Source organism: Gordionus sp. m RMFG-2023, chromosome 4 (genome assembly GCF_954871325.1).
Source record: "Gordionus sp. m RMFG-2023 chromosome 4, tfGorSpeb1-WG-v2, whole genome shotgun sequence".
Lineage (NCBI taxonomy): Eukaryota > Metazoa > Nematomorpha > Gordioida > Chordodea > Parachordodidae > Gordionus > Gordionus sp. m RMFG-2023.
Window position 1 is genome coordinate 17,093,090 of NC_088778.1, and position 11,431 is coordinate 17,104,520.

An 11,431-nucleotide genomic window follows, 5' to 3' on the forward strand; every position below is an offset into this window, starting at 1 on the left:
TATTAACCTCCTTTAGCTAGGCCAAATGATCATGAGAAATCTTTTATATATATTTTTTAAATATATTTTTTAAATATATATTTTTCTTTTTATTTAACCCCGACTCATATACTCTACATATTGACCCCCTCTTAATTTCTCCGGGTCAATCCGCCTACGAAGCTGATCCCTGTGTCTAACTCCTATCTCCCGTCGGCAAACTGCACCCTATTTACTCTGCTTCCCAGATTTTTCAAAATCACCCCGGGCTCTCATTTTTTGTTGCTTCCATACATTCTTGCCCAAATTGCTTGCCCGACCATGAATTCCGATTCATTTCCCACTCCAAACCGTTTCTCTCCCTCACCGGCCGATTTCAGTGAATCCAACCAAATTCGAGTTTTTCATCCCAAAAACTTCTTCACTGGCAACGGTTCCTCTCCTTTTCTACTGTTGTTATAATATGACACGGCCACCCACATCTCTCCGCCCCCATCCTTTAACTTTCTCAACCAGTTCTTGACCACCGCTACCATCCTCTCCACCTGTCCATTCGAACTCGGATGATATAATGGCGCCAAAATGTGTTTCGCTCCAGTTTCCGCACAAAAGATTTTGAATTGTCTACTAATGAAGAGAGGGTCCTCGTCCGTTACCACTGTCATAGCAACCCCAAATTTAGCCCATGTATTTTTTAATACTTTTATCACGATCTGAGTGGTTAATTTTTTCACTTCCTCATACTCTACCCGTTTCGAAAAAGCATCTACCACTAATATATATATTTTATTTTCGAATTCAAAGAAATCCAAGTTGCGCTGCCTTCGGCTACACACTTTCTTTATGTTTTAGTGGCATCGGAGTCTAAGAATTACATCTAACATAGGTTCGACTGATATTTTCAATGTCTCTGTTCATTCCTGGCCACCAAACATATTCCCGTCCCCACTGTTTCATTCTCTCCATTCCTTGATGTCCAGCATGAATCATCGCCATTACTGCTTCTCTTAGTTTGGACGGTATAACACTCCTATTTCCTCGCACCAAACATTCATCTATGATCGCTAACTCCTTCTGTACATATTTATAGGTCTCGTATTGTTGAGTCTGCTATTTCGGAGTCGCTACGGTTTGCATTTGGTTTATTTCTGTTTCATCTTGGTCGTCTATTTCAGTGAGCGGTAGTCGGCATTCATATTGGATGCTCCGTTGAGAAGAAGTCTTATATCCATTTCGCTTGGAAAATTAACATGGGTATCCGAAGATGAAAATTCTGTTGTAGCTGTTTTATTTCATGATTTTTGGATGTGATATCATGTAAGATTTTGGGTATTGTATTTAGTATATCTCTTCCCAATATGGATGTGCGGTTGTCATTTGTTACAAGTATTTTACTGGTGTATGTGCCTGTTGTATACGTTGGCGAAGTTTATCCATTGCTAGTCCATGGTTACTATTATTGTTGCTTAGAATAACCTTAATTCTTGCATTGATAGCTCTGCCATGGATTTTGGAGCATAGGCCAATTTTATCTTTGTATACAAACAGTGACCACAAGAAGATAAGAATAATGCTAAAAGATTTTTATCTGTCTGGTTACGGTTGATGAGCATAAACCGTTTGAGATATTGATTGGTGGCTTCCTCCTGATCGTAGAGTATCGAAAGTATAGGGCAGGGGTAGATACTGTCCGTGTTTGGGGGTCCGGGATCGTCGATGATGGGAACCGGGGAACCGGATTTGGACATCATTTTTGTCATTCACAGATAAGTCGAGAAATTAATGAAACGCGTATGTATTTTGATTGGTAATTAAACAGTATAATATTATAAACAGCAAAAGAAAAAAAATCAAATATTTAATGATCACAATTCATTTTACGAGGTCTTTATATAAACCCCCTTTTCAATTTATAAACAGCAAAAGAAAAAAAATCAAATATTTAATGATCACAATTCATTTTTCGAGGTCTTTATATAAACCCCCTTTTCAATCAAACAATAATAAAATAAAAAGAATATTAATTTAATGTCCTGGCCCATCTCGAAAACTGGCTAGAACCAGTTTTGAGGATGAAATCAAAACAGGCTCGGTATACGTGAACAAAGAAAATATAAATGATAATATGAGAAAAACACATCACTTCTAAATGAACAAAGAAAACAAAAATATAAATGGTAATATAAAAAAAAACATATCACTAGAACAAAACATAATAATAATGATAAACTAGTTATTACACAACAATAATATACTAAAATTATTAGTGTTGTTAAAGTTACTTTTGAAACATAACTAGTTACAGTTACTAGTTACATTGGCAAAAATATAACTAGTTACAGTTAGTTATTAGTTACAGTTATTTTTTAAAATAACTAGTTACATTATAAGTTACTTTATACATCATTCATATAACGCATTTATTTACTGAACGAATTTATTTAATATAAAAAAATTATGATATATAAATTATAATCATTTGTTTAAAAAAAATTTACAATTTATTTATAACAAATTTCACAAATTTTTCATTTACGAATTATAATGAAAAATATATATATATAAAAACTAATAGTATATTAAAAATGAATTAAAAAATATGTATGTATAAAGAGATAAAAAATTATAATAAAATTTTAAAAAAAAGGTATAAATCACCCTAGAGAAAAGTGAATGCTTAAAAAATTGAACAGATTTCCCTGGAAATCTGCTAGCGAAGGTAAAATCCTTCGTTGGGGTCCCCTGAGATCTGCCTCATTTTTTTTCCTATAGTTTTATGAAATTAAGAGCATCACTTCCGAACATCTTTAAAAAAAAAAATTATTTATATAAAAAAATAAGTAAACCGAAAAAAATCGGATAATAGAATATTTATATTTACATAGAATAAAAATATCCTATATATTTGCATTGAAAAAAAAACATTTATTTTTCATAAAAATTTGAGTTTAATGTTTATTTTCTTTTAACAACAATTGGATTTCAAAATTTTTATATAGGAGACGCGCTTGTTTCTCTCCAAAAATGAGCTTTCTTAGACTGAATAAAAGCTCTACAGGAGCACTTGATGTAATAATGATATTATATTTAATAAAGAGTAATTTTAAATTTGGAAAATCGTCATATAAAGATAATGTGCTGTTATTGGATTTAATAATTTCAATATTCATCACTCAATAATATTTTGACGCTTTAAATCAAAAAATCCAACTACATCTAATGATGTTTGTTGCGAACATGAGCCATTTGTGTTAGATTCACCGCGGGGTATTAAAATATTTATTAAATTTAAAATTTCCATCTTTTTTGATCTATTCTTTTCTTGCCTTATCCAAGGCCAATCAGTTTTAAATAGTGGATGAAGAATAGCAGCAATTATGTTATCATTATCATAAAGATCATGAATTAATTTATAAACAATTATTTAATTTAAGTTACCTTTTTTTAAGTGTTATTGTTGGGGTATAATAACCTAGATACATATATTTTTCACCTTCTAGTATATCAATAGCTTTAGCTACTGGTTGCATAATCTAATTTTTTTAATTGTAAATTATTTATAAGACACTAATTTAAATAAATATTCTTTAATAAAATCAAGATCTTGTGATGTAAATCTACATAATTCTAATTCAACACATAATAAATCGAAATCCAAAGGCATTTCATTTATAAGTGATAATATTTTAGACAAAGATATATAAAAAGAACCCCATCTTGTTACAATGGGATATGGTAGCTGAGAATGTAATCTCTTTTTAATTTGCTCAGCTGATGGCCCAGATTTGTTTTATGTATTCCACAAACGTTGACATTTAGATATAGCAACCTTATACACTTTCCTATAATCCTCATTGTTTAAAAGTATTTTATTGGCATCTTGTGTTGCCACTAAGTTTAATGTGTGACAGGAACCTCTTCGATGCCTGGGAAGGTAGTCAAAATCATTTATATTATAATTGGTTAGCCCAGAGGAAGACATTATATCTTCTATTGAAATGTATTTAATATCTGAATCATTATCTTCCTTTATTTAGATTTATATGTTATATTTGAATGTTTATATATATATTAAAAGGTTACGCTATTTGAATTATATATTATTATAACTTTCTTACATTTAATAATATCTTATGGAGGTCAATGTAATTGCATATTAGTAGAAGTTAAATGACATAATTATAAAAGACTATATATAGGAAACAATTTTATAATAAAGAACCTATTGTTTTGACTATAAAAAATGGCGACGAGTTAAAAAAAAAATCCAAGTCGCGCGATTTTCGGTCAAGTTTAATAATATATAGAATTATAAAAAAAAATTCTGTTTATAAATTTTTTTTTTAGAAATTATGGATAAAATTATTCTCCAGGGCTTTAAAAAGGAAGATTGTTCTATCGAGGACTACTTTGATTATATCAAATATATACTAAATGTGAAAAATATTCCTCAAACTGACGCCACTTTAAAAAAATTATTCATAGCTTATGGAGGGATAAACATTATAACTGATATCAAAAAATTACTCTATCCTAGGAATATAGAGGAGGTAGGATGGATTGACATATATAAAATAGCAAAACAACTATATAAAGATGAAATAATTATTTTGGCATCAAGAATTGACTTCATTAGATTAAGTCGCGGGGCTACTGAATCCGTAATGAGCTATTTAAAAAATATAAAGGAGCTAGCCCGAAGATGCGAATTTGAAGACAATGTAGAACTGAGAATTCGAGATCAATTAATCGCCGGACTAAAAATGTCACAACTGGATAAAGAACTACGATTAAGACATCCAGATACTAAAGACGAAGACCAACCGTTAAGCTTAAACAAAGTGGTAGAATTGGGTTTAGCGAAGAAATAAATAATACTGCTAAAATGGTATATAAAATCAAAGAGCTGAATAAACATGATATTAATAATCGGATAAATCAACATGATAAAAATAATCGGCAGTATAATAATAATGATAAACGGCACTATCAAAAGGATAATAAAGCATATGTAAAAAGAGAACTAGTGCCCGGGTGTAATAACTACCATACAAATAATAATTGGAGAAAACCATGCTATTTCTGTAATCGGTTTCATGCTATTAGAAATTGTCCCGCCTACGGAAAATTGTGCAGCAAATGTAGGAAACCAAACCACTTCGCCGTATGTTGTAAAGCTAAAGAAAAGATTTACGGAACAAATTACAATAATAAAGAATACGATTCGGATGTCTCAATAAGAAAAATATACAAATATGGGCAACATCCAACAATTGAGGTATTAATAAACAACCAAAAAATTAAAATGGAATATGATACTGGCTCGGCAGTAACCATTATTAATGAAATAATATGGAATAAAATCGGAAGGCCAAAACTAAGAAGAACTAAAGCACCAAATACATATGGAAATAATAGAATAAAAATTATGGGTGAAGATGATGTAAAAGTACAATTAAATAATAACATAAAATGGCTTCCATTATTAGTCACACACTATTTGGATTTCCATGCATTATCGAATTTGACTTATCGTTACCAAAAAATGTAAAAATCAATATGATCAACAATAGATATAAATACAATGATAATGGTAACGTAAATATTGACAAACTATATAAAGAATTTGCTACGGTGTTTGATAATAAATTAGGATTAATTAAAAATGTCGAATCAGTAAAACCACAATTGGAAGAAAATACAAAACCAATTGCACTGCCAGCTAGAAGTGTACCGTTGCCTTTAAAAGTAGAAATGGAAAATGAACTGAAACGTTTGGAAGAAAATAATATAATCAAGAAAATAGATCCATCAACAACAAGAGTAACCTGAAGTACTCCAATGGTAGTGGTACGTAAAACTTCAAGTGAACTACGATTATGTGGAGATTTCAAAGTAACATTAAATAAATTTCTACTAAAAGACTATCACATTCTACCAACGTTTGAAGAATTGATAGCAAAAATAGTGAATGGAAATAAATATACAACATTAGATCTCAAAGATGCATACCAACAAATGAGCATCGACGATGAACTGCAAGAATTATTAACAATGGTAACACCAAATGCATACTACTTCTATTTACGATAACCTATTGGTATAGCTACAGCACCAATAATATTTCAACGATATATGGACGATTTACTGGCTGATTGTAAAGATACAGCAGTTTATTTAGATGATGTTATAATCACAGGAAAAAATGATACTGAACATATCGAGAATTTAAAACAAGTCCTTAAAAAATTACAAAATGCGGGATTAAAAGTCAAACAAGCAAAATAAATTTTATGAAAGAAAAAGTATCATATTTAGGATACATAATAGATCAAAATGGAATACACCCTGATAAAAATAAAATAATAGCAATACAAAAATATCCAACGCCAAAAGATAGACATGACATAAAATCATTTTTAGGTATATTAAACTATTATACACGGTTCATACCAAACTTACATGGAATCATAGCCGAATTACATAATAAAACCAGTAAAAATGTTAAATGGAATTGGACTAAAAAAGATGACGCGTTATTTGAAAAAGCAAAAGGAATAGTAACAGAACAATACTATACAATTTTATAAACCGGATCTTGAGTTAACACTAGAAACAGATGCATCAAACCAAGGATTTGGAGCTGTACTCTTGAAAAATATGATAATGGTAACGAATACCCTATAGCTTACACCTCGAGAACTTTACAAAATGCTGAAAAGAATTATTCAACAATCGACAAAGAAGCCCCATAGTAAACGGCGTAGAAAAATTTCATAACTATTAAACCTTTAATAAAATATATGGGGATAACAGAGATTTAAACGCCTTAACAAACCAAAAATTGTTACGTTGGGCTTATAAATTATCTGCATATGATTATGAATAATGTATAAGAATGGCGCAAGTAATATAATTGAGTGAAATATATACGAAATCTTACTTATGACACATTAACTCTACCAAGAAAAGAACCTAGAGATGAAACTGCGAAAGATCCAATTTTAAGAAGAGTAAAAATATTATTAAATGGTACAAATATACAAAATCAAGCACCAGAATTACAAGCTTTTAGAACAAGAATAGATGAAATAGAAAATGATGACGGTATCCTATTTTGGAATGGTCGCTTAATAATTCCATATTCACTACAAAAAACGAGTTTTACAGATATTACATACAGGCTATCCCGGTATTACATCGATGAAATCCATTACTAGACATTATATATGGTGGGAAAAATTAGATAAAGATGTCGAAAAATTAGCCAACCGGTGTATTGGGTGTCAAAAACATCGCAGAGATATACCAGAAGTTGCCGTATACGCATGGAATCCGCCAGCACCACCCTGGGAAAGGGTACATTTAGATTTTGCCAGACCACTAGACGGATTTTATTGGCTGGTAGGAATCGATGCATATTCAAAATAGATAGAGATCGATAGAATCAAAGATACCACAAGTAAAAATTTAATAAATAGATTAGAAAAATGGCTTACACGATATGGTGTTCCACGTCAAATTGTCACAGACAATGGTCCACAATTCATTTCAAATGAATTTTACAAATGGTGCAAAAATAAGAATATACAACACATAAAAACTACATCATACCATCCGAGAAGTAACGAATTAGTTGAAAGATGCATACAAACTATAAAAAATCGGTATTTTGCTAATAGAGAACACAAGTGATGGGGAAAAATGCCTTAATAAAGTATTAGTTACATATAGAAATTCCGAACATTCCTCAACAGGCCGAATACCTGCCAAACTATTTATGGGGAGAAGACTAAATACTTTATTAGACTGGGTGAAACCATCAATTACTGAAAAATTAGAAACCTCTGTAGTAAAACACGACCAGTTAAACAAAGGCATACATAGAGATTTTGGAAAAAACGAATTAGTTTGGATAAAAAATCTACTTGAAAAAGGAGGTTAATGATGCTTACTACCAAATGAATGTATGGAAATATTTTAAATACCAATCTAATTTGCTAAATACCGACCAAAATTTATTAAAATGTAATAAGACCCTTATTATTTAATATATTAATACGGAATCACGTGGTCGAGTCCGGCCTTCTATATATCATCCCCCCAAGAATGGAACCACCAAGTTAGAATAAGAAAAAAAACATGATCATTCCCGGGATTCGAACCCGGGAGTAGTGTTTGCAACGGTCCAGTCCAGTCCGGTCTTATTAGACTTTTCGGTCCTATGGGACGGTCCCGTCCAACAACACGGTCCGGTCCGGTCCGACCGAAGACCGATTAAAGAATATAAAAGTTTACTATAAATTGCTTTATAGTTAATGTGTATGTACATGAACATATAAAATATGATTATTTAATGCCTAACACTATATAATATCTAATTCATCGTTTACTTTTTATATTCTTCCGTTTCATTAAATTCAATATTCATAGTTTACTTTTTATATTCTTCTTTGATTAGGAATTTGTGTATAATATAATAAAAATGAATTGATGATATAATTGAAATATTAATAGGGTAATTTAACTATTCATTTTTAATAAATTTAAATGCAGAATAAAACTTTTGTAGCTTTATAAAAAAATTTTTTTTAGGTGGGACCGGACCGCCTGGACCGGACCGGACCGACGGTCCGGTCTCATTTGACTTAACGGTCCATCGGTCCGGTCCCATTTTAGAAAAAAAAGACCGGACCGTTGCAAACACTACCCGGGAGCATAGGATAAGTAAGCCAAGCTCTTGCCTACTAGGCCATAGAGGCTTTCCAAAAATCACGATTTTTCAAATATATATTATAAATATATTTGGTAGTGCCTATCCAAATGAAAAATGAACAAAATTCAAATTTGATAGATGGTACCTTAAGGTACCAAGCATCATTAACCAAAAAGGATGGCATGAAGGAAAAATAATAAATCAACAAGCAAAATTCTCGTATAACGTAGAAGAAAAAGATAAAATAGTACGAAAACACGCAGATCAACTACGAATAAGGGAAGAACCAGACGAAACCAAATCAATAATACCAATTGAACCAAGTCAAAAAGGAAGGCAACCGCGTTATCCAACAAGGGAACGAAAGCCAACAAAAAGATTAATAGATGAACTTGAACTTGGTAATAAAAAGATTGAAAGACGATCTTAACTTGGTGGGAAAGAAGATATGTTATAATTTTACATCGGCATTTATTAGGGAGTTGAAGTTCATGCAATGATGAGGCTGAACTAGACCGCGCCCAAGTCTATATCCTAAGGTTACTCTCAAAAGTTCCTTAGTTAAGAGATTCCCCATAATTTTATTCGGCAAGGCTTACAGCCATTCATGGCCTCCAATTTTATAAGATGAAATTTAAAAGAAAAATTTTTTCCAGGAAAGATTTAAAAAGTGTTTCCAAAATCTCTGAAATATTTCAAAAGAAAAAACGAGGAAGAGAGGAATAAATGTAGATTTTTCCTAATAATATACAGGCATTTGCTAATAATATAAAGGCTTTGGTGAGCTGGGAGAAATGACATGATGATACCTAGACTGACGATAAATTCACACTAATATAATTTAAGGCGTCGTTGGATGCAAATCAGATGGAGACCACATGACACGCCTTTTTAGTAACCTATATAGGATCCAGAATACTTTAAATTATTTGAATTTTGTCTGCTAAATACATATTTCTTGTGAGAATAGCCATGAAATAATTAAGAGGTAGGATATTATTTTACTTAGCTTACATTAAATTTTTTTATATGTTATACGTAACCAAAACGATATCATTATGACGACATCAGCTGTTTTTCATTGATGTACACTTAAAATGAATGCATCGTCAGTCCCGATATCATTATATGTCATTGGCTGGGAGATATATTTAAAAATTTTCCATGTTAAAAAAATTGTCAAAAATTTTGGATAAACTCGGATGAATGTTTGATAAGGGTGATCCAATGGGGAAAAATTATTAAGGTCTACGATTTTGCAGCCCGCTATCTATATGGAATGTTATCAAGGAAGGAGATTTCCGATTTCGGCTTGTTAAGAGTTAATCTTATATTTTATTAATTTGTTTCGAGGAAACTTAAAATTTCTATTATTTTTGAAAGGGAACCACAAATAGCTACATCAAGTTACCATATGTTTAAAAAAATTTCAATCAAGAACTTGAGGAAAATTATGGCATGGGAACGGTGATTCAGAGAACGTTCTGCATAAAATATAAATTTTTTTAATTAATATAAGAAAATAGATATTATATAAAAGTATTAAATCTCACTGAAACCACTTTTCGACAATCAAATTCATCACCTTAGTATAAATGATAATATTTTAAATAGTTGTATTAAAAATAATGAATAAAATTTGCACAATAAAATTAGATATTTTTTAGGAACAGGTTCAGAAAGGGAACGCAATGTCCTTGTTCCAGATCCCTGATTTTAAAATTTTTTGATCATATTCTAGTGTAAAACCATTTTATGTCAGGTAGTAATACTAAGGGCTGTGTTCCAAAAAACCCTATTTTAGGACGGGACGCGTTTCAGGTACATCTCAGACTAAACTGCGTTCCCACCTACAATATAACCAAACTTTTATAATATTCTTGAACCGTTTTATAAATATCTTAATTTAAAATTATTTTTTGAAAATTTATGCTACTTTTCCTCAGAGATTTATGACTATTATTTCTTTATATTTTGTATCCTAAATCTTACCGAACCCCAACCTTAATGTTTAGAATCTGAATCATAACCAAACAATTTTTTTTACATATAACGATAAATATATTTAATTTTATCATAAACTTAATTGATACTGCAAAGCCTAATTAATTAACAAAATATTTGTGTGGTTGATTTGATTCGACACCATCTGATTCATTACTTTCTATGAATCTTTTGAATTCTTTTAGGAATCGTCTTTAAGTTATGAAAGATAGTGATTTGTTTTTCAATTTTTTTAAACTTTAAATGATATCCAGCAGTTTTCAATTTTTTTTTATAATCACATTGTAAAAATTTATTTTTCAAAATCCAATCGGTGGGCTAATCTAGAAGTTTGCTTTTTGCTATGATCGATAACCAATATTTATTGAAAATCGATTTAATTTAAGAATAAATTTAATTATTTTTACACGAATAAATTACAAATAAAATGTATGAAAGTGTGTTGTCATCTATTATTGCTTAGCTATTGATAAAGTGACAGGGAATGCTCTTAGATGTGAAATAAATCCTATAAAACAGGTAGGTTTTTTTAGTTTCATGTTTAAAAAGTGGAAATAACATGTAGGCTTCCTATGGGGCAGGCCCTAGATAGTCAAATGGCCCATTTTTTACCCTATTAAGATTATAGCCAAAATAATATTATGTATGCCTCGAAATTTGGCAAATAGAGGTCCAAACCTTTCTATGAGTAAAATCTCCAGATCTACAGTATTATTTCAGCTAAAATCTGAA

The 11,431-nt window shown here is 30.7% G+C and overlaps 1 protein-coding gene across 1 annotated transcript; it reads right to left on the reverse strand.

Annotated features, from left to right (window-relative positions):
• Window positions 1-383: 383 nt before the first annotated feature.
• LOC135928681 (uncharacterized) lies at window positions 384-975 on the reverse strand. Its single transcript, XM_065465137.1, has 2 exons — window positions 855-975; window positions 384-751 (listed from the first exon to the last, which is right to left on the reverse strand). The coding sequence occupies exons 1-2, from the start codon at window positions 973-975 to the stop codon at window positions 384-386; spliced, it is 489 nt and encodes a 162-aa protein (XP_065321209.1).
• Between the last annotated feature and the right edge of the window lie 10,456 nt (window positions 976-11,431).

Bases quoted from the DNA above. Each gene is read 5' to 3' on its own strand.
- LOC135928681 (XM_065465137.1), bottom strand. From the start codon at position 975: ATGGCGATGATTCATGCTGGACATCAAGGAATGGAGAGAATGAAACAG. The intron at 752-854 runs GTAATTCTTAGA...TATATATATTAG, and splicing joins CAGTCGAACCTATGTTAGAT to TGGTAGATGCTTTTTCGAAA.